Source organism: Magnolia sinica, chromosome 9 (genome assembly GCF_029962835.1).
Source record: "Magnolia sinica isolate HGM2019 chromosome 9, MsV1, whole genome shotgun sequence".
In the NCBI taxonomy this organism is placed as follows: Eukaryota; Viridiplantae; Streptophyta; class Magnoliopsida; order Magnoliales; family Magnoliaceae; genus Magnolia; species Magnolia sinica.
The window spans coordinates 8,316,782-8,342,079 of record NC_080581.1 but is presented as its reverse complement, the minus strand read 5'-3'; the positions used below and the strand labels follow the sequence as shown (position 1 = coordinate 8,342,079).

At 40.5% G+C, this 25,298-nt stretch overlaps 1 protein-coding gene across 1 annotated transcript; it reads left to right on the top strand.

Annotated features, from left to right (window-relative positions):
- The first annotated feature begins 15,203 nt into the window (after positions 1 to 15,203).
- Positions 15,204 to 20,737, top strand: LOC131256123 (glutamate receptor 2.8-like). Its single transcript, XM_058257174.1, has 5 exons — positions 15,204 to 15,462; positions 17,053 to 17,327; positions 17,576 to 17,888; positions 18,810 to 19,216; positions 20,054 to 20,737. The coding sequence occupies exons 1-5, from the start codon at positions 15,231 to 15,233 to the stop codon at positions 20,615 to 20,617; spliced, it is 1,791 nt and encodes a 596-aa protein (XP_058113157.1). The 5' UTR covers positions 15,204 to 15,230; the 3' UTR covers positions 20,618 to 20,737.
- The last annotated feature ends 4,561 nt before the right edge of the window (positions 20,738 to 25,298 follow it).

Genomic DNA, 25,298 nt, shown 5'->3' with positions numbered 1-25,298 from the left:
GTTTGAGAGATGAGGGAGGGAGAGACCAAGAGTGGAGAGGAGAGAGAGGAGGAGGAGGAGGAGGGTGATGGTGGTGGGTGGTTGCCGGGCTTGGAAGATGAGGAGGATGAGGGAGGGAGAGAGAGATTTTGGGTTCGGGTCGAGGTGGGGTGCGATGGGTAGGGTTAGAGAGTTGGGTCGAGTTGCTAAGAAACTTGAACTCGACTCGGTTTGAGTTCGGATTGGGCGAAGCCTACTTGGTTCAAACTGACTCACCCATTCGGTTCGGGTCGAGTCGGATATGAACGAGTCGGACAGGTTGAGTTAGCTAGATTGAGTCGTCCAATGCCCACCTCTAACTATAGGTACCCGAACCCTTAACCTAGTGTTGAAACTCTCGTGAGTCTATCACGAGAGCAAAAGTAAGGTAAGGGTATATTAAGTGGGGATCTATATTTAAAGGGGGCAAAAGTAAGGTTGGGATGTATGCAAATATTTTGCTTGCCACAAGCAGAAAAATCCAGCTTGTTGCAATTTAATTGGACCACATTATCACATATTGCATGTAATGCAGTAGTAATGACAATGTTAGTGATGAGGTAAACCAATCACAATATAGGAAAGCAATATTTTCTTGCTAGTGGCAAGCAGAGGATCCGAATTGGATTTGGATATACTAGAGGAGATTTATATTTAAAGGGGAAAAAATTCTTTAGTAGTTGGATATCCCTCATCTAAGGTGAGGGCCATCACGGTTTGGATCAGTCAAGATTTAGGGCATGGACTTGTCTATGAGTCACACCTCCAATTACCCCAGATTTCAGGTGAGTCATGACTCGACTCGAGGCTAAACGAGTTGGGTTGAGTTTCCAGGTTTTTTTTTTTTAACCATGATTCAGGGTCGGTCAGATGGGACCCCGATCTGACCCGTCTGAATCCAAGTTCGACCTATACCACACAAATAAGGATCAGGACCTTTAAATTCTATTTGGGTCCATGTATGGTTGGCTATCAGGTCCTATGGTTCAATGCCACTCTAACCTTCTAATTCACATAGTAGACTTTTCCCTTTTGAATATGGACTATTAGGCTGCATTTAGTTGCACCAAACACCAAATATCACTAGGAATTTCATGGTATTTGGTCCAATGGGCCTGCTAGCCCGCCCCATGTGAAGAGCCTGACCAGGATTTGGGCCAGGTTTGCATGGATGGTCTAATCAATTTTCAGGACAGGGCTGGTTCAAGTCATTTTACCCTAACCTGACCCGACCTAACACAGCCCAACTAGAGTTTATATGTACATGTGTTATACCATATAAATATGCTACTCTCATCCTTAGCTAGGCAACCATTTATCTTGAATGTGAACCCTTAATTTCATTCATCTAGAATGTTTATTTCTTTGAACATGTCTGGCCCACTTGATTAATGAATAGATTACAAAAATTCAAAAGGGAAATAGAGATTTTACGAATTTTCAAGTAGGTCACATAGGATCAGGCCCGACCAAATTTTCTTTGGTTGGGCTTGAGCCTACTATGTTAGCCCATGTTGGGTTCGAACCTTGGGTCTTAAGTGTCAGGTTGGGCCAAAACCTAGCTAGGCCTAACCATTACCACCCCTACTTGTTATCTACGGGTAAGATTTTTATTGCGCGGCACATCTATGGTGAACCTCCTTAGATGAAAGGTCTGGGTCATCACATGGCAGGGTAGAAGTGTGAGCAGATCGAGCGAGCCGCCTCCCCAAAGCCAGGCTAGACTGGGCTAGAGCTGACCTGCAGGCTCATCCCACAAACTACAGACCTCAAACCAGGCCCATTCTAACCCTTGAGCCAAGGAATTGGGCTCTTGCTAAACTAATCAGTCAAATACATATGAAGCTTGAGAAGATTTGGGCTGGCCTCACTTATTGATGATTTTGGTATGTGAGATGTCGCACGCAGCCTAATCTCTCATCAGACCTCAGACCAGGCCTGATTCAGACCCATTTGACTTGTGAATCGTCCAAACATGGCTACAGTCGATTAGATGACATTCCTCTATGAGACCCATCTCTTTCTTCGGATTCTCCATCTAATTCAGAAATAAAGATTCATATTGAACTTTTGATGGAAACTTCTTTAAGGCAATGATATGTTGATTGGGTTGCCACGGGAGCCATAAAGGACTGGACGCGGATTGCGTCCTACCCCCGCCCGGACGGTAATCCGTCCAGACAACGCTTTGTGGGGCCCAAAGTGATGTGAGTGTTTTATCCACACTGTTCATAATTTTTCTCAGATAATTTTAATATATGATAAAAAAAACTGAGATAGGTCCAGGGCTTAAGTGGACCACAAAGTAGGGATTTAACTTCCACCATTAAAAACTTCTTGGGAGTTGGAGAAGTTTCGGATCAAGCTGATATTTGTATTTTCACTTCATCCACGTCTGCATGACATTATTAATAGGTTGGATGGTAAAAAAACATCATGGTGGCCCTTATAAAGGTTTCAACGATGAGATTCATTATCACTGCAGCTTTCTTTGATGTGGTCCACTGGAGCTGTGGATCTGCTTCAGTTTTTGTATTATAATTTAAAATGATCTGAAAAAATCGATTAATGGTGTGGATAAAACACTCACATCACTTTGAGCCCCACAGTATCCTGCCCGGACGGATTACTGTACGGGGGGTAGGACGCAATCCGCGTCCTAGACTATGTAAATCGATCATTTCTACCAAAGTGCTTTTATAGTGGACGCGGATTGCGTCCTACCCTCGTCTGGGCAGGGCTCTATGGGGCCCAAAGTAATGTAAGTGTTTTATCCATGCTGTTCATCACTTTTCTCAGATTATTTTAAGGTATGAGATAAAAACTTAAGTAGATCCACAGCTCCAGTGGACCACATCAAAGGAAGCTGCAGTGATAATGACTATTACCATTGAAACCTTTCTAAGGGCCACTATGATTTTTTTTTTTTACCATCTAACCTATTACTAATGTCATGCAGACGTAGATGAAGTGAAAACACAAATATCAGCTTGATCCGAAACTTCTCCAGCTCCCAAGAAGTTTTTAATGGTGGAAGTTAAATCCCCACTTTGTGGTCCACTTAAGCCTTGGACCTGCCTCATTTTTTGTATCATATACTAAAATTATCTGAGAAAAATTATGAACGGAGTGGATAAAACACTTACATCACTTTAGGCCCCAAAGAGCCCTACCCGGGGGTAGGACGCAATCCACTTCCTTTTATAGTAATGTTTTGATGGAAACTTCTTTGAGGCAATGACAGGTTTTATAGTAAGGTTTTTCGTTAATTCAGAGTTTACCAAAGTGCTTTTGGATGTGTGGAAATTACCAAAATGCCTCATTTCTTTATTTATTATTATTTCTTTAAATAGTATTGAAGTTAAGAATTGTGAGGCTTAATTGGCATGTGGATGATATCCAAGGCATCTAATAGATGCACCCTGCCATGATAATTAGATGAACGGAAAACATAGGCGTCCAATAGATGCACCCCACCATGATAATCAAATGAACAGAAAATATGGTGGATCCAATCATTAGATGGGCCACACCGTAGATTTTTTTCTTTTTTTTTTTGGGCTAGCTTCTTAGTACACACAACTCTTAGTTCACGCTCCACTGTTAGCCACCCCCACCAGGGAATCGATACCAAGACCTCGGTGTTGAAACGAGGGTATCTTCACACAGTCTGCTACTTGAGCTATGTATCAGCACCCAAAAATATCTAAAATTGCTTATAACCCATCCAATAATTTGATAAGCTATTTTTTTTTTGGGTGATTATCATGTTCGAGTGCATATGGTAGGTAGGTTTGATGTCATACACAAGCCACACGGACCCTACAATTGTCAATTTTATTGCTTTTTAAGAAAAAAAAGTTAATTAAGAGCATTTTGGTAATTCCCTCCCACTCAGACTTGTTTGCTAAATGCATGAAAATAAGTTCATCTTATTTTAGTTAATCATAATTATGTGTTAGAGATTATGATTCTTAATTTTATTTTCAATAAATCATGCATTATAGATCACAATCTCTAATATAAGATTACAATTACCTAAAATGAGATAAACCCATTTTTAGGTGCCTGCCGAACAAGGTCTTATGTTTATGGTCCATTGTTTCATTTTCATAGTTTTTCCATGAATACTCTATACTCTTCACCTTTTGGAAAAGTTGGTCTGCGCCATTTTTTTTCTCTTCATGTTTTTCTTTGTTTCAATAACTTAAACTTAGGATCTCTCTTTCCCAAAACACCAGAATTATGAGATGATAAAACAATGAAATAAATTAAAGCATAAACCATACGACACAAGAGATTTTTACTTGAAAAATCCTTAAAGAGGAAAAAACCATGGGACCTAGTCTAGAGTAACAATCCACTATGAAGTAGAATGTTACAACCAATCACAAGCACACCTTGCTTGGATCAAACCTTCTTCACTTACACAGAAGTGGATAAACAATAAGAGAATAAAGAAAAATGAAGAGATCTCACAGATTACGATGACGTAGAAGCGCTGAGATATCGAGTGCACAGTAGATCACTTCTACGAACAAAACATCCCTTCCACAAGCTTCCTTTCTCTCTTTATCTCTCTCTCTCTCTCACACCTTTGATAGCCCTAAACCCTTTAGCAAACTCTTGAAAAGCTTTAGAAAACTGTTTTGCATTACCTAGAAAAGCCCTAGGAATCCCTATTTATAGTTTAGGCAACTCCCTTTCGCACATCTTGCAAAACCACCTCAAATTTACGCAGTCTGCACAAAATCTAGACATGAATCTGCGTAACCTCAACTAGTCGAGCAGAGTCCTCGATCGGTCGAGCGGCCCACTCGACCGGTCGAGCACCTCCCTCGACTGGTTGAGCACCACAAATTTCCAAACTAAATAACTTGCCGGACTTTGAGTCAAGCACTGTTCGACCGGTCGAGCGGCCCACTCGACCGGTCAAGCTGTGCCCTCGAGTAGTCGAGTAGCGTGGTAATGCCAAGCTTTGTGGCATTCGAACTGCACCACATCTCCTCTGAACTGAGGAGGAAAACCCCATAAAATCTTCCCCTTTCCGACTCAGGAGGAATTTATCTTCTTCAAGCCAGCTAGGTTTCTACAAACCTCAAACTTGCCCTTGAGTAAAGCCTTGGTCATCATGTTTGAGCCATTATTGTTCGTGTAGACCTTCTCAAGCTGTAACACCTTCTGCTCTTGCTCAAGTGTATTGCACTTTAACTATCATAATAGACCACGTGCTGCTCCTGCTTCAGGATAAGTTCCTATAGGAACCTCTTCATCCAAAGCATCTCTTTACATGCCTCTGTAACTGGAATGTACTGGGCCTCTGTCATCGACAATGCTACGACCTTCTGTAACTTGCTTTGCCAAGAGACTGCTCCCCCTGCAAACGTGAACCTGAACCCCGATGTAGACTTCTTAGAGTCTATGTCACTTGCCATATCTGCATCTGTGTAGCCCTCTAACACAGGTTTTCCATCACCATAGCATAGGCTCAACCTGGATGAGCCTCTTAGATACCATAGTATTCATTTTACTATATCATAGGTGTGGTTCTTATGCAAGGATCACATTTCCTCTTGCATAGCTTTCAACCACTCTCCCTTATATATGCTTGTTGGCTAGGGCCTCAGAATAATCTTCTGGCTCTCCCCCATCAGTGAATATAATGTACTCATGTGGTGAGTACCTCTTGGATGGTTGTTTGGCCCTAGATGACCTCCTCACCTGTGGCTCAATAGGTGGATCAGGTGGGGGCTGCTCCCTCGATTAATCATCTATAGGAACTCCCTCGTCCTCTGCACCCTTGTTGTACTCCCCCATCATCAGGCACCACAGGAGGAATAAATAGATCCATATCCTCTAGCTCACTTGAATTACGCTGGTTCTTCTTTGGCTTATCAATGTGTAAATTATCTCATCCTATTATGAGTAGTATCACGATCTGGTTACCACAACTGACCGAGTAACATATGATATGCCTATATATCAGATACATCATATACTACTTAGTCATTGTAATGTTTACCAGTTGAGAAAGAAATAGTGATTTGTTCAGTTACCTTCATCTCTCTGACCTTCTTAATCTAATCATTTGTGTATGGGAATGAATGTTCTTCTGTTTTCAGTTGCAACTTCTCTACCATGACTTTGAAGATGATATTCTCGCTACTTCCACTGTCTATAATCATATCATAAATTTTTTGATTCACTGTAAACCTTGTTCAAAAGATGTTATGTTATTGTGGGTGTACTTCCTTCTTTGGCGTATACAATAGCCTTTTCACTACTATAGATTCACTATGATCTTACGGAACCCAATTTCCTTCGGCTTCATCATCCGTTGCACGCTCAAATTCATCAACATCTGAGTCTTCCTCTGCATTTTCAATGCTACCATCATTAATGGTGAAGTTAGCCACTTGTCGCTGGGGGGAAATCTTTGATAGGTGACCCGATTGGCCACATTGATAGAAATGGTCGGGCCTTGGCTAACAATAAGGGTTTAAGATCCTACTTAGACCTGTTGTAGTAGTCATGCCCCTTTGGGGTCTAACTTTCCCACTTCTTGACTCTAGGTTCACGGGTATAGGAGGTTGAGGGTGTTCCCTTATAGGTTGTTTCCTCTTGGCCTGTGAAACTCCCTACGAATGACCCACAACGGCTGCCTTAGTGGTAGGATGGATCCGTGTGTTGGAACGCTCAAGTTTCTCTTCTGCTTGGGTGGCCAGCTTGATCATCCAAACAGGCTGCATCTGAACCCGATCCTGTATCGCACACAACTCGCCGTTGAATCGGGTGACTTGCTGTGATTCAATTTTTACCAAATCGTTTTATACTACCAAACGGTAGAACTCCTCAACATAATCTCTCACCATTTAACTACCCTACCGATAATTTTATTACTACTGGAACAACGCTTGATCGTAGTAGCTGGGGAAGAAATGTGCGCACATTAGTTTCTTCATCCTCTGCCACGTGCGGATTTGTGCTTTCATTTTACCTTGTCCATGAGAGCTGAAATTGCTCCAACCAAGTCGAAGTTCCACTCTTCAACTTATATGCCACCAATTTGACATTTTTCTCTTCAGGGTTTTCCATATAGTCGAAGAAACGCTCGACTTCAAGTAACTAGAGGAAGTCCTCGATGTGGAGTTGGCCATTGAAATTGAAAAGATCAACTTTCATCCAGAACTCTCAATCCGTCCGATCTACCCGATCGCCGCTGCCTCATTCGAGATGCTGGATGATCATGTCATCGATCTCCTCATGGCTGAACCCCACCTCCTTAGGTGTGATTCTACGATTCACCGTCGGCATTGGCCTGCGATCAGCGCGATTGCGAATTCTAGCTCCTACCAGATGTGGATCATCGCCACAAACATTGAGTTGTCCTGGATCCTCCATCATGCGATCGATGGCAGCCTGCAACCCTTTCATGACTTGTCGTTTCTCTCATTGTGCTTCTTTGAAAGTCGTTGTTATTAAAAGACAATTCCTTAGAGCACCGTCCATGGGATTGTTGCCCAACCTGTCACTAGAAGCCATTAATTTGAGGAAAAACCCCGCTCTGATAGCAACTGACGTAAGGAAGGATGTGATGAGGTCGATCACTGTCTTCCTCGATCGATAAACACCTTAAATCCAAAAGGCACTCTTGAATCCATAAGAGAAAGTTTTCGAATTCACGAGAAATAATAAAAATTGCTAAGAAATAATTTTGATTGATAGATAATAATAAAAATGACTTTAGCATGCTTAAATAATCATAAAAAAACCTAAAAACGTAATAAAATAGAGTTCTAATTGAATAAGGAAAAAAAAAATCTTGAAAAAGCGCAAATTCCTTTGTCCATTAACCAATTGAGTTGATCGGTGGAACGGGCTAAAAAATGTCCAGATACTTAAGTTTAAACTTTTGTGAATTTTGACCTGTCAACCAGATCTGTCGACTTGTCGAGACACGCATAAATTGTCCATAAAAAATTCTGAAATTTTTATCAAAATTTTGACCTGTCAACCCAATTGGTTGGTTGATCAAACTATGTTGAATGATGTTGATCCTTCTTGGCTCTTTTTCTTTGGTCCATCATAGTCATGCATGAACAAATTTACGGCCGTTATACATGATTTCATCGGTACTAGCTTTTTTTCGATGGACCCGTTCTAGAAAAAAAAAAAAAAGTAGGCATATCATTTTTTATTTTTTTTTCCAGGGCTTATCTTGGTTTTTTTTTTTTTTTTTTTTTTAGTGGACCCATTCAAAGCCCTGGCATCTACATGCCTAAGTGCTATCAGTTATAGAGGAACCAAATCAAGCATGTCTTTGGAGCATCTGTCCACGAAGAGAAACCACACAAATTATCTTCGGGCGCTTAATAACAATAACGAGCTGTTATTGCTCATTGGTGGGCCTGGGCCACATAAGGGTATTGAATGTGGACCATGGTCATTTCTTATTATTTATCACCTTCAATACGGTGGTCCCGATGTTATTAATGGACCAGCCGTGATTTTTTGAAGCCTTGAGTTCTTCATCATGGGCCCACCTGATGAATGGCTTGGATTTCATGCATGTGCAGGGACACAAGCAAGTTGAGATCTTGCGAGTGTACATCAACGGTGGTCAATAACTGGAAAAGAGAAAATACTGTCATGAGGACGCCATTGGCTCGCCTGCAGGTTCGTTATTTTCCGCGAGATGTCTCTCGAATACTACGGAGGTTTATTATAATATGATATATCCGGGCATTATCTATTGGAATTGGTATCTTCTTTTTAATGACAGAAACAATTTATTATTTATGTGATGGGGCTCCCCTTGGACGGGATAATTTCTGAAACGTTTATCTGATTGATTATGTCAACCCTTCCATTACACAAAAGTTATGGTGACCGTACATTTTCAAATTAAAATTTCCAAATTCCAAAAATGATTCAAGCAGATTAATTTAAGAGATTTTACTTGTTTTCTGTCCACCATATAAGTTGAGACTCATCATATAAACATTTGGGATCATTGTAAGATGATCCAAAGTGAAAGGCTAACGTACGTTTCCGGTGGGTCTCTACTCATGGCTCGGTGGTAGATTCACAAGAGTTTCAACACAGGTCATGGGTTTGAGTACCCATTGTGGTGTGTGGGTGTGAGCGTGTGTATAAAGATTTATTATTATCATTATTATTTTAAAGCCTAATGTACCTTTTAAGTGGTTTGCTCCATCTTTTAGGTTTTTTTTATTTTTTTTAAAAAAGATATTGAACATGTTGTTTGATTCATTATGTAGTGTGTCAAACTGGCTAACAATGATCACTATCATAAACTGTAGTTATTCGGTCACTCACTGACAACAACGGCCTTTACATCATATTCTAAATTATTGTCAAACTCAATCCATACCTGTCAAGAGATGGAAGAAAAATTTCATGCTCAGTTCTTTTCTAAAGATAAGGAAATGGCAATGGCCGATATCACACATTTTTGGCTGTTACCAGGAGAATCTTGCAAAAGTTACATTACTTGATTCAAAAGAGCAAAGAGCCGGTGTAAGGCCGTCATGACTGAGGTCAAATTTGTGCAACTCACACAAAATGATCTTGAATACAAACTCCATAAGAAATTTACGAAGGTCTCTAGGTATGATTCTTTAAGAATCGGCTAGGCAAAAGAATTCATCAATAGGGACATATTATCATGATCCTAACTACGAAGTCACGATTGCTGAAGAAGTGGCAAAAAAGTCACTCATATGCTTAGTACTGGTCAAGGCAAAATTGACCGCATCAGCAATGCAAAAGGCTCAATAAGTATATACTTTTGACATTACTTGGGTTGATGAGATATTCAAAATCCTATTAGCCGAGAATTTTATTAAGATTCCTAGTAATCACAAAATACTCACAGCTAACAATTTAAAAACGATTGAGTATTGTAAATGGCACGAAACTTGTTTCCATTTGACTAACAAGTGTTGTATTCAGGAACGTCATTCAGGATAATATATATTAATTGGGGATTGTTGAGGTTTTATGAAAAGGACGAAAGTAATATTGATCAATACCAACCCATTCCTGCCTAACTTGATGTCAATATGGCTACAACAAATCTACGAAAGGTGGTTTAACTGTGACAAAAGGTTAATTTCGATCCAAGTAACCACGATGGCACATCACGATGACCAAGATGAGGGTGGTATCAGCCTTCTACTACGACCACACCATAAGGTGGCTAAACACGGCACAATATGATGGTCGAGGATCGCAACTATACGACCAATGTGCCAGAATGACCGCCCAAGGTTGGGGGGTCTGCCTTGACTAATGAGATAGGTTCGATACGCAACTCTGATAATGGCTGAGAGGGGGAATCTCCATCAGACATAAAGAATGTTTTCATTACTTGATTGCTGGCCTCAGGAGAGAGCTATTAGTTAAAGGATGGTCAAGCCTTCATCGACTCAGAAAAGAGCCTAAAAAAGGGTCACACATCCCAATTTTCCAACGCCCCTAAAACAATGACCCGAACTCAAAAACAATGTTGGCAGTGGCATTAAGCGGCTATGAGGAGGGAATTAGCAAAGGCTAAGAGCGCATCTCGGTCAAGAACTATGTCGTCATGCCCATTCTGGAGATCAATTCCTTAATTGGAGGAATAGTTGACCATGAACATGGTTTTACACCTTGTCATGTACGATCAGGGCATGGAAGATGCTACCTAGCCCAACAGTTCAACAAAACAGGGAACCACTAATAACTGTGATAATTTATCTGCTTATCTCAGCAATAAATTCTTCTCAGAGGATGATTGGTTGATAAAAGATCTAATATCAAAGGCTGAAGTGTTACAAGCATCTTCACTTCTAATCATCTAGATAGAACTGTCGACGGAAATGTTGGGCGTACCGATGTGAATTCTGATGAGCAAGTCAGTTCAAAAACACTAAGGGGGCAATGTCCAAGTTTATAAATTAATTTTGGGTCATTGTTACTGTAGTGTTCCATTGCAACATGGTACTCACTCTACCATCTAGTTTTCGGGCCAAGTTAGCCCAACCAAGTGAGATGATAGGCAACGTAAAGGAACTCAATTATCCTGTGGTAATACAGCACGCTTCCTTTCATCCAGAAGATCATCCAGAATATGTGATTGAAGGAGCTAGCACCGGGAGTGAGTGAAGTGCCACAGGTAAACATTGTCATAGGGTAATTAAAGGCAACATGTGAAATTGTGATCCTAGAAAGGCCCACTTATGGCATGACACAACATCTTAAATCATTCTATATATCGACTCATTTCGAGGGTTGCCAGGTCACCACGATTTTGGTCGACAATGGAGATGCCATAAACAATGTCCCAGCAAGATTGATGTCAAATTTAGAAAAAACCCACTCCATATGAGGTAACGGTACGTAGCTTCGTCCAACACGTCACATATTCAATTTTTTCCATGCAAGCTGGGATGCTTGGCCATGGTGGGCCTAGGCCTCATAGCATTGTGGGCTCGAATGCCTGACTGAAACGAGTACGCGGTGCTCGGTTGAATACAGCACACTAGTATCATACTCAGGGGGGTGCGGATTAGCCGTTACCTGCGTAACAACTTAGTGGGTGTTAGGCTTATCTCGTGTGGGGTCCACATTGATAAATATTTTTCATATACATGTGGTCCATACGTTTTTACACTTCATTTAAAGCAGTTATACCAAAAATTAACCGAAACCAAATCTCAGGTGGACCAAACCACTGGAAAAAGTGGTGAATGACTGTTAAAAGCTTTTTGTAGGCAACAAAAAATTTGGATCAAGTTAATATTTGTCGTTTCCTTTCGTTAAGTTCTGATTGATCTTATCAATGGCTTGGATGGAAAGTAAACATTATCGATTTTCTTATGGTGGGCCTTGGGAAGTTTTTAATGGTGAACATTCAATCATCACTGTTTATCATGGTGTGGTCAACCTGAGATTTGGATATGCTTAATGTTTGGTAATGTGTCCTAATATGAAATGGAAAAATGGATGGACAGAATGAATATACAACACATCATTAAGGTGGGCCTACGGTAAGGGTAACACCCACAAAGTTGTTACCCTGGTAACACCTAATCCCCGCCCTACGCTCAGATGGAAGGAACGGATGGATCGGTTATGATGATCTGTTATTGAAGTGAATCCGGTGGGGCCCGCTATTAGCAGAAGAAGAAGTTGTCTACCTGGATCAAAGCTCACAACTCTCAAGCGGTCTGGATAATTGAAATTACGGGATGCCTGGAGATCGACGGCGAATGTTGGAGTGGCTCGGATGAGGCCTGCCTCATGGCCCATCTGCACTGGACTTAAGCAGATGAATGGTCTGGATCACTGAACCATGGGCTTCCACCATACAACCAGAAAACGCTCTAGAAATCCTCTAGTGGACAACGTTGACTTCGTTTGTGTCGGCCATCCTAAATAGGGATGCGAATTTCTCGGAAGCGGCATGGATAGGTACGTGTCATGCGAACACGAGTGCTGACGCTCCTCGAGCTCCGAGTTGTACGACCGGTTCGAAGGAGATCAAAATTACGTGGGCCCCACGCTGATGTATTTATTATATCCACACCGTTCAACCATTTGGCGAGATCATTTTAGATCATGGCCAAAAAATAAATCATATCTAAAATTCAACTAGACCACACCACATATACCACATATAGCAGCTGGGATAATGATTTTCACGGTTAAAACATTAGTAGGGCCCACCATAATGTTTATTTTTCATCCAATCTATCCGAAAGGTCACAAAGGCCCGGATGAAGAGGAAAAACAAATATCATATTGACTCAAAACTTGTGTGACCGCAAAAGGGTTTCATTTTTAGACGTTCAATCTCCCTATGCTTTTTTCAGCGTGGTCCAATAGATCTTTAAATCTGTCTCATGTTTTGGCTTTAGCCTTACCATGAGCTCAAAATGTATAAACGGTTTGGATATAACACATACCTCATAATGGGACCTACAGAGCTTGCTGACGTATACACCAGCTATATAACTGGTGTGGTACACCAGCCAATCCACTTCCGAATTTCCTGGAACAACAAGGCGGGCCCACCTTGGACGTGGGGCTCTGTGGGGCCCGCCATGATGTAAGTGTTTTATCCATGCTGCTAATTGCTTTTCTCAGATCATTTTAAGGTATGAGACAAAAATTGATCAGATCATTTTAAGGTATGAGACAAAAATTGAGGTAGTTTAAGGGCTTAAGTAGACCACAAAGTAAGGATTGAACGTCCACCATTAAAAACTTCCCGGGAGCTGGAGAAATTTCGGATCAAGCTGATATTTGTGTTTTCACTTCATCCAAGTCTGCATGACCTTATTAATAGGTTGGGTGGTAAAAAAAAATCACCATAGCCCTTAGAAAGGTTTCAATGGTGGGTGTTATTATCACTGCAGCTTCCTTTGATGTGGTCCACTGGAGCAGTGTATCTGCTTCATGTTTTGTCTCGTACCTTAAAATGATCTGAGAAAAGCGATAAACGGCATGAATAAAACGTTTACATCACGGTGGGTTGCACAGAGCCCTGCCCAGGGGTTAGGACGCAATCCGCGTCCGCCCACCTCACTGGGAAGGAAAAGCCGAGTGTAATGGGAGCAGATTGGGTACTAACCCCACCGGCCACCACGACCTAGCAAGAGACGGACGGTCCTGACAGGGGTTCCGGGGGGACCACCGTGATGTATGTGTTTTATCTATTCCGTACATTTATTTTGACAAATCAGTTTAGGGCAAGCAGAAAAAAGGAGGCAGATCAAAGGCTCGATTGGAGCACACCAAAATAAAAAAAATGATTACCATGCCGCTAACTGTTGAAACCTTCCAACGGCCCACCTGATGCTTATTTGCTATCCAACCTGTTCGCAAGGTCACATATACATGGATGAATGGAAATCATAAATATTAGCTTGATCCAAAACTACCGTGGAAGTTTTCAATGGTAAGCTCCACTGTTTCCTGTAGTGTGCTCAAACTTTACCATTCGATCTACCTTATTTTTGGGCTCATATCCTAAAGTGATCTATCAAAATGGATGGATGGCATGGATAAAACACATACATTATGGTGGACCCTACAGAGCCCCTGTCAGGGCAGTCCATCTCTAGCTAGATCCCGATGGGTAGTACCCAATTCGTGTCCGAATATAATAATCCTGATCCTAAAATTCGGTGTCCTATCCTCAATGGTCCGGGCTTGGACAGAGCTTGGCGACCTAATTAATTGGGCCCGTTGACGAAGAGAGACATTCATACTCCGGTAGAGTGTGATTGATGATACGCAGGCACCTGAAAATTGCAGAGGTGGCATACAAGTAGCCAGCTTAAACAGTCCAATTCACGTACCCTATGTGGACGTATCATGGACATAAATTATGCTTATTTGAATATTATTTCATTACCGGCCGGATAGGTGTACATTTTTCTAAGGTCAAAAATAGAGAAATATTCAATGATATTATTTCCACAAACAAGTTTCCATGAATCAGAGGTTAGGATTGTTCAAACAACCCAACCATGGGATCTTCACTTGAAGACAGTGGCCTCCACAATCTAGATGGTTTTCTATTAATCCACGTCTTCTACATTTCTGTGTGCCTGTGCATCAACGTCACACGCGGAATGAGCATGCTTTGGATAGAACAGTGAATCGGGTGTAATGGTGGGGCCCGCAGAGCGTCGACATGATGGTGGGGCCCGCAGAGCATTGACACCAGCTAGCTGGCTGATGTTGGGGGGTCAATGACCAAACCGCGTCCAGCTGTGGTGTGGTATAACACGAAAACTGCACTAGGAAGATGATATTAACTATCTGACTTTTTCTTTAGCATTTGGACCACTCATTCTTTCACTAATAATTGGATGGTTAGGATTGCTTAATCAGTGTGATTTTGGAGACAAACTGCGTCCAAAATGGGCCCCACAATTTGGATGGTCTGGATAGTACACACATTTGAGGATGAGTCGCCATGTGGATCCATGGGACGGGAAGAGAGAGAGAGAGAGAGAGAGAGAGAGAGAGAGAGAGAGAGAGAGAGAGATTGATTCTTTCACGTAACCCACACACGGTTAGCCATGTGGTCAAAGTCAAACTTCTACTTTGACCAAAGCCGAAGTTCCGTTGTATATGTTCATGTCCGAACCGTCGAAGTAGATAGGACAGAAAACAGGCTCTCTTCAAACGAAGAAATGAAGCTCCTTTACATGAACTTCTTCTCATTGCTGCTGATTCTTCATACAACATCGATGGTAGTGGACGTTGCTGCCATTGAGTCTACGAACATCGATAACAACCAAAACGTTCGCAATTCCTGCATGTCCGTGGCACTCCATGATTTCTACTCCATCGCAAGCAATGCACCGCAAGCGTCGAAAAGATCGTGTGATTATCAGAGCAATGATACCGGAGCTACCTCTAACGGTATGATCTGTGTCCCCCATCTCTCTCTCTCTCTCTCTCTCTCTCTCTCTCTCTCTCACTTACCTGTTTTCTCTAAATATCTGTGTGTGATCATACAAGTGATATTACAACACATCGAGTTGCACCCCTTTTTTCTCTTGCCAATCTATTCATCAGGTGGGTACACGCAAAAATTTTGATGGTGTGGCCCACCTGATGACTGGACCGTAATTTTAATTTCGGCAGCTGCTGATCTTCGTGGTGGGGCCACCCTTTGGGAAGCGGCTTGGGTGGTGACCCCAACACTACCCAGTTAGGTGGTGTTGGGTCTGTAGCACTCACTGTGGTGTACGTGTTTTATATCCATGTCATCCATCCATTTTGCCAACTCATTTTAGAGGATGACCCCAAAGAATGAAGCAGATCTGAAGCTCAAGTGGACCACACCACATGTAACAGTTGGTATAATGACACCCACCATTAAAAACTTCTTAGGGCCAACCGTAATGTTTATTTGTCATCCAACCTGTTGATAAGATTGCACAGACCTGGATGAAGGGAAAACATAAAGATTAGCTTGATCCAAAATTTTTGTCGCCTCCAAGAAGTTTTTAATGGTAGGCGTCCAATCACCACTTTTTCCTGTGGTGTGGTACACTTGAGCTTTTCATCTTCTTTATTTTTTGGCTCATGCCCTAAAATGATCTGGAAAAACGGATGGAAGGAGTAGATAAAATACATAGGTCATGGTAGGCCCCACAGTACCCAACACCACGTAGCTGGGTGGTGTGCCACCAGGTGATAAATTGCCTCTTTAAATGTTCCCTTCAATAATGGGCCTAAAGGCCCAAGCCCAGCATTAAATGGTTAAACCTGCGTAGGTTAGGGCTTGGTTTGGGTTTGGTTTGGGTCTCAAAGAGAAAATGTTGTTATGTATATAACCAGTCCCTGCCCATTGGCTCTACAAATCTAAACTAGGCCCGCAATCAGCCCATGGGCGTACCCAAATCATGGGCTGGATGGGAGCATGGAGATCCATCCCACCCCATTGTCGGCCCTACCGTTTTTCGACAGAGACACTCCTTAGTTCTACTGTTGTTAAAAGTGGATATGGTTGCACAAAATATCATGAATTTTATTACTAAATTAGACTGATTAATTGTGATCTCTGGTGCAGCCAAACGCACCCTAAAACAATAGTGAATATTATTCTGTTTGTATTACCCAAAGTCGTCATTTAATGGTCCACATTTGATGGGAAATTGGACAATATGATTCCAATCATCCGATGATGGCTGCGAGTAAGCTCTTAAAAAAAAAATTAAAAAATAAAATAAAATAATAATAATAATAATAATAAGAAAGGTGGGCTGCAAGTAAGCTCCATCCAGAGCTGCATGCTGCGTCTGTATGTATTGTGAGCATACAAAACGAACTCATATACTTGGGGTGCATTGGGTTGCACCAAAAATCATGATATTTCATGATTAATTGCCCTAATTTGGTTCAAAATTTCATGATATTTGGTGCAGCCAAACATGCTGTTTACAGACTTCCAAATAGGAAATTATAGAAATTCTGGTTCAATGACGTCTGGCTAACTGTTATCAGGTGTTCTATGGTTGGAAGGATCCACGAAAATTTCTAGAGATAAATTGACCAGTAAGAAACTAAGGATTGGTGTACCTTTAAAAAACGGATTCCAAGAGTTCATGAGGGTGGATTATGAAGATCAACGGACCATCGCCACAGGTTTCCCTATAGACGTGTTCGAATGGACGATGAAGAAATTGCCATATAATGTCTCGTATGAATTCATTCCATATAAGGGCGATCAAGACGATCCTGTGTACTATGATGCCCTAATTTCTCAAGTATACTACAAGGTGAGTTGCAGCAGTGCCTGGCATTTGGTTATAATAATACTAATGCTACTGCTACTACTACCACTAATAATAATAATAATAATAATAATAATAATAATTATTATTATTATTAGTAGTAGTAGTAGTAGTAGTAGTAGTAGTAGTAATAGTAGTAATCGTGATTTGAGGGCTACTTCTTGCATCCAAACACTGTCAAAGTGTGTTTTTGTTTCTCAATCAATTTTCCTTGTTCTTCATTTTTCGAGCAGGTATTCGATGCAGTTGTAGGGGATACCGCTATAACAGCAAACAGATCAGATTTTGTAGACTTTACATATGAGTATATGGAAGCAGGAGCGTCCTTAGTCGTACCGACTGTGGATGACGACACCATGAGCGCTTGGTGGTTCATGAAGCCGCTAACAACAGATCTGTGGCTGACCACACTCGCTTTTGCGGTCTTGAAGGGGATTCTGGTGTGGGTCTTTGAGCATGATGAAAATCCAGAGTTCCAAGGCGCATCTTCAGAGATGGTTGGGAAGATCCTCTCCTTCTCCTTCTCTACGTTCGTGTTTGCAAACAGTAAGTAGTAAAAATTCTCCTGGGTTGAGTGTCTTCTCTATAAGTTAACAAACTCTCGAATTCACGTAAAAAAATTTACACCAGATGTGCTTGGTTGCACCAAATATCATGAAAATTTACACCAAATTAGACTGATTAATCATGAGATTACATGATATTTGGTGCAACCAAACGCACCCTCATATAATAACCACATGGAGAATCATCCAGATTATTAGGTTGGCAATGGGCCACGTTGGTCCATCAGTTTTACTGCTCCGGCCGATGTGGTTTGGGCTTGGGGCAGCAATATGAGCCAATAGGGCAGGCCCAATCATAGTTCCAAGGCTCGTTTGGTGAGGATTGAAGGATGAGTTTCAGAAAATTTTCTACTAAGGCCTGTTCCTTGACCAAAGTAGGCCCATTCATGACATCAGTGGGCCCGAGTAATAAATGGGCTGGCCCATGCCTGATTCTTAAGCCCTCTAACATTGTTTTAAGGTTAGGGGGGTGTTTGGATCGTAAGTTACTTAAAATAAGTTAATTATGCCTTAGAAACAAAAAAGGCTAATTATGCCTTAAGTAGCTTATCTTGGTTTTTACTTATTCAGCTGAAGTGATTAAGTTATCCTTACGTAAAAAAGTTACTTATAATTGATCTTAAACCAAACTTACTTATCTCAAATAAGTTACTTATATATTGCTGTAAGTAGAAAAAGTAACTTATTTGGTGGTATCCAAACGGGCCCTTGATGACTCAGACTGACTCGTCAGTGATAAGTTGAGTTGCGACTAGGCCAAGTCGAGCTGAGTCTCACCACTATTTCCGATAGTCACGGTGTTGAGCGGATAGGGCTCGAGCAGGTCCAAGTCTATAATTTCAGCAAGAAACCTTGAAATGCAAATCTCTAAGTGTCAAAACTCAGTTTTTGCTCATTGCAGGTGAGAAGCTACAAAGCAACTACTCGAGATTCATCCTAAACCTGTGGACGTTCCTGGTTTTTGTACTGGTGACAGCTTATGCTGCAAACCTGACATCGATGCTAACAGTCGAGAAGCTGCAACCGACCGTTACGGACGTAAAGACATTAATCAAGAACAATGAGTATGTTGGGTATCAAAATGGATCGTTTGTATTTGAGCTTTTAAAGAATCTTGGTTTCAATGAATCAAGGCTCAGGTCATACTCCACAGTAGAACAGTACGCCGAAGCATTGGAAAGAGGAAGCGGCAACAATGGAGTTTCCGCCATTATGGATGAGATTCCTTATATCAAAGTATTCCTAAAGAACCATTGCCGCCGATACACCATGGTCGGTCCGACTTATAGAACGGGCGGGTTTGGCTTTGTACGTCTCTCTCCCTCTCTCTCTCTCTCTTCCTCTCTAACTCCTAGATGGAAGTTATTTTTTCATGGAATCCATCATTGTCGTAATCATCACCACCACTAGCATCATCATCATCATCATCATCATCATCATCATAGATTTATCCCAACTACATTGAATCTTGTTTTGCAAGAAATCCTGTCCAAGACTCTCATCTTCATAAGTGAATCCATGTAAAAGGAAAATATTTCTCATTGATTTTTTTTTTTTTTTTGCAAAAGAGAAAGGTGGGTTCTACAATAATTTCCTACCTTATTTGGAATTATGTCAACGGTCATAATTTAGCGGTTAGACATGAAAACTTTCCATTGGATACGGAATCCAAGATTTCAGCTTCTGCAACATGCATAGCCCTAAAAATGGAATTCATTTTTTGAACTTACATATGTTTGCTTCCTATATCTTGTCGCTCTGTTGTTTCATAGACGATATCAAATGAGATGGTGTTTGGAGAAGTAAGGGCATTTCCAGCGTTTATTAAAAAAAAAAAAAAAAATGGAATTCATTTTCCAACAGTGTCAACGTAGATAGTATTATTATTTTCATGTAGTATACAGTTTGTCCCACTTGATTAGTGGGCCAATCTGAGTTTTAGGCTAGGGCGCAGCTAATGGATACTGGATGTGTGTTGCAAGTAACATTTCTCAAATCCAATTAGGGCACAGATTATATAACTGTTGTTTTTGGGTTTCTTCCCTCCATATTTTCCATTCGGAAACACCTGTTGTGACAACTGCTGTTACTACTAGACGGTGGGTTAGTTCATTTGCATGACCCATTTCCATCTACATTTCACAGGTGTTTCCAAGAGGCTCAGCTATGGTTCCTGACATTTCACGTGCAGTTCTCAATTTAACCCAAGGAGAAAAGATGCTAGAAATCGAAAGGAAATGGTTTGGTGACAAAACATGCCTGGACTCAGAAGCGCAAGTGACTAGCATAAGACTGCCCTTATATAGCCTACGTAGCATCTACATTATCAGTGGCGTTGCTTCGGCAATCACAGTCTCCATTTTCTTCATTCGGTTCTTATACAGACGCAGGCGATGCGATGCATTGAGGGAAGCGTTACGTGCAAATGGGCTATGGATGAGGATCTTAACCATTGGCCGGTACTTCAACCGGATGGGAACGACACTTGGGAACCCCGGGGTTGAACTGGGACCGGAAACATCGGCAGAATTTAGCATTATTGGTGAAGAACTGCCGGATTCTTGTTCCATCGAAATGACTCAAAGTCATATGAATGATGAGGATGATCATGATGTGATTATACCACATGCTCTTTCCCTAGACACGGTATATGGGAAAATTTCGCGCACTCGAAGTAGAACTACAAGAAATTATAGCACCCGATATTGATTCTCCATCATGTTTCCAGCAGTTAGATTTGTTATAATTGTACATTATATATTCAAGAAAATCATTTTTTCATCTTCTTTCCAACCATCTCAAATGTATATATTACTTACGAGGCTAGTGATTTTTATTTATTTATTTATTTATTTTTTTTGTTTTTCTTACGAGGCTAGTTCCCCCACAAGTAGTCCACCTGTGTGTAACAAGTTGTGTGCAGAACTTATTCACATTCTTATTCACCTGCGTATTGGGGCCACTATGTTGTGTGTATCCCATCCAACCTGTGCCCCACCATGATCAGTGCGAGAGATTGCAGATTGAACGATTTGAACCCTTCAACTGTTCAAAGGTTAGGAAACCGACACGTCTAAATGATTAAAGAATTAAAATATTCCAATGCAACAGTTTTATTTTCTTTGGTCCACTCATATGATGAGGCCCCGGTACCGAGTGGGCTGTTGATACATTCCTATCACAGCTAGATCAAAAGAAGGCCGAACAAAAGCATAAGTAGTCTGTTAGAATTGGGCCAAGTCTTATGTAGGGCATGATATAAGTGGGCCCAAAGCATGTTTGGTTCGAAGTAATACATTCAGGATATAAAGAAATTGTTGTTCAAAATATTGATAGTAAAACGGTTGTAACTTTTGATCCGGGCATCGTCACAAAATGCAAGACTTATCGATATTTATATAACGGTGCCTCCGGGGTCAAGTGACCCACTACACTGGTTGAAGATGTCCATTTCATGAGAAAGTATATGGTGTCAAAATTCAGATTTTAGAAAATTTTACTACTTTTAATCATTTCTGTTTTAGTTGTATCGACCTATTTTTGCTATTTTAGGATTTTTATTTATTTTTTCTTGTTTAGAAGTTGCTTGTAATAATATTAAGAATACTCCGGTAAGGTCCTATTGTCGTTTTTACTTTTGGCAAATTTAACCTTCAGGAGAGATTTTGCTATTTTGGATAATTCCTATTCAAATAATTAGGAATCATGCAAATATTACATTATTATACAATAAAATACTCAAAATTTATCTCTTACTACTTATGGACTCAAGAACTCACTTTTTGGGTTCAAAGTCTTGATTACTTGAGGAAGATAGTGATCTTCTTGTCATTTCACAGCTTTCCTTGCATCAATTAGCATCAAAACGAAGCTTTTCTTTGGCTTGATGACATCTTATAACAATGGTTCAAGCAAAAAAACTATAGACGATGCTCCAGAAAACAATCCTATGATATATGGTGGCGACATTTAAAGCTTCCCAATGGAAGAATCTATAGGCCATGCAAGGACTACATAAGGTAATCGACAATTCGATGGAGGCCTTAGGGTAGACTCGTGTTCATAATGATGAGCAACCTAAAATTGATAATAGAGCTCACGATTGTCAGGCTCATGGCAGTAGTGATTAATCACATACCACTACTTGATAGTGGTGAATGGAGAAGAATGAGGAGGTGTGAGGTAGGAGCGAGCTAGAGGTTATAGGATGAAGATTGACATCCCTAGCTTCAATGGCCAACTTCACATTAAGGAATTCCTCGATTGGCTTGAAGTTGACTGATTCTTTGACTATATGAAGATTCATGAGTTAAAGAAGTCAAGCTCGTGGCCTACAAATTGAAAGGTGGAGCCTCAACTTGGTAGGAAGTCTTTCTTATAGGTTGTATCCTCGTTAAGTTCAAAGTCTTGTTAGTCGATGATGTGCTAAGCGTCTTTTTCACACTTTTGTAGCATTGATATATGAAATACATTATAAATACTAGCTAGCTGAGGTGGCAACACAAGATGATAAGTCATAACTCCAACTCCTTCCAATATCTCAAATGGACCTTTGAATTGAGGAGCTAATTTTCCTTTAATACCAAAACACATCAGCCCGACCCTTCATTGGTGAAACCTTTAAGAACACATGGTCTTTAACCAAAAATTCTAAACCACGCCTACGGTTATCCGCATAACTCTTCTGTCTAATCTACGTTGTTGGCAGTCGCTTCCTGATAAGTTATACCTTATCCGTGGCCTCTTTAACAATGTCGGGTCCAAGTAACCCTTTTAATCCTACTTCAATCTAACAATTCAACACACAACATGGCTGCTTATAAAGTGCTTCATAAGGTGTCATTCCAATACTTGCTTGATAATTATTATTATTTTTTTTTAAAGAAATGTATATTTCATTTCTGGACAAAAAGGTTACAGATTTTCGGGTCTTTGTAGGAAAAGAGGACCTATAGAAGACCTATTGTAAAGAAATCGGGATCCCCTGGCCGAAAGATACAAAACAAAGAAACAACCAAAGAGACTAAGGCCTTAATTCTTCCTCTCTCTAATCGACCCGAGACCAACCTTGTCAAGGAAGAGGAAACCCCTCACTTGCTGAGGCAATTCCGCCATGCAAGAAGTAAGAAAACGAACTTGGGACACTTCCATCACGCGTGAGCGCATAGGCTGAGGCATTACCTTCTCTAAACATGTGTCTGAACTCCACCGAGGCAAGATTCCAGAGTCTATCCGTAATGGTTCTCCAACCATTCCATTGCCAATCGATGTTTGCTTCCTCATTAAAGACCTTGATCACCAATTCCGAATCTGACTCCACCACAATTTTGGAGAAACCTTTTTCCAAGCATTGAAGAAGCCCATCATGAACCGCACGAATCTCAGCTCCAATATTGGACATCACACCATAACCAAAAGCGAAACCAAACAAGAAGTCACCCTTGTCATTGTTATTATATGCAAATTTTGGAGAAACCAAACATGAAGTCACCCTTGCTTGATAATTGTTGTTATATGCAAATTCTTTAAAATGTACATTGTCGTCCCAAATACCCTTAAAGTCTAGGGCACATGTACACAAAAGGTAATCAAGTATTTGGTTCACATGCTCTGTTTACCTATTTAATCGCGGATGATATGCCGTATTATAATATAATGTAGTGAAGTAAAACGCGGGTCGCGATCTGATACAATAGAACTCGGAACTCCATCTAGCCATACTATCTTAATTATAATTTTAAGAAAAATTGACACATATTTCATATTGAGAAAAATACAACGAACTCTACATTCGGGCCGGACCTCCTCCGCTAAAGGGGGTAGCCTATCGAGGGGCTATACCTGAACATTAAGAAAGAAAAAACCTATAAATGACCCCTAATTGAGACAAGGCCCGATCAGTCTAAAACTAATTCCCCTCTAATAAGGGGCGTAAGGTCTGAACCGACTGTGAATGTCCTATCCATTTGAGTGGTACTTCCTATATGAGCCAGGTCGTTCGCTACTTTATTCGCCTCCCGAGGAATGTGCTTCATTTCGATGTTGATGCCAACCCGAATCCGTACTACCTTAATATACATAATTTTTCAAGCACATTGATACAATAATTAATATGAATGGGAATAAAATGCGCTGACTTCATTGGTCGATCAACGATCACCCATATTGAGTCATGCTTCTTCTTAGTCAAATGAAATCCAACTAAGAAATCTATCAAAATGTGGTCCTATTTCCATTCAGGTACCTTTAGGGGTTGCAATAAACACAGGGGTTCTGATGATTAACCTTCACTTACTAACAAGTAAAACATCGAAATACATACTCGGTTATGTCCTTCATATTTTACCACCAAAACAACCCGCTTTACATTCTTATACATTTTAGTTCCCCTGGGATGAATTATGAACTTAAATCAATGTGCTTCATTAATATATTTTTTTTCTTTCAACTTCAAAATATCGAGTAAACATAAATAATCAAGATATCAAATACCTTTATCTTCACAAACCTTCCATTATGACGCATCATTATTATGATGTTTAGCCACCATCTTCCATAACCAATCATCATTCCTCTAAGCCTTTGGGGTCTACTTTATCATTATATTGTCGATGTGAATATATCATTCTTAAAATTGCAACTTCACTTCAAATTCTTTCACAAAATCCAACATCTCCCATTCTCGGATTATTTCATTTGTATTTTTTGTTATTTATATTGCTTCTAAATCAGAGCATCTGCCACTAGATTCGCATTGCCAAGATGATAGGATAGTTCAAAATCATAGTCTTTTAAGAATTTCACCCATCTTCTATGCCTCATGTGTAAATCCTATGCCTCATGTGAGAACAAATAACATAGGCTCTTATGATTGGGAAATAAATTAAACAGCTCACCATACAAATAATGTCACTAAATCTTAAAAGCAAATACAATGGCAACTAACTTTAGGTCGCAAGTTAGATAATTATGCTCATGATTCTTTAATTTCCACGACGCATACAATACTACTTTATTTTCCTACATCAGCACACAATCAAGTCCTAAAATTGATGCATCGGTATACAATACAAACTTCACTACCTCTCGAGGGAGAGAGAGAATAGGGGTCGAGGTTAAGAGTTGCTCCAGCTCAGTGAACGCTTCTTCATACTTCTCCATCTACTTAAATTGCACATTCTTTCGAGTCAAACTAATCAATTAGCTGAAAATCTTTGAAAAATCCTTGATAAATCTTCTGTAATATCCAGCAACTATCAGAAAACTTCTAATATCCAAGATAGTCGTGGGTCACTCCCACTAAACCACTACTTCTACCTTGCAGGATCTAATGTACTTCATCTTTTGTAATTATATTCCCGAGAAATTTAACACTTTTTCCAAAACTCAC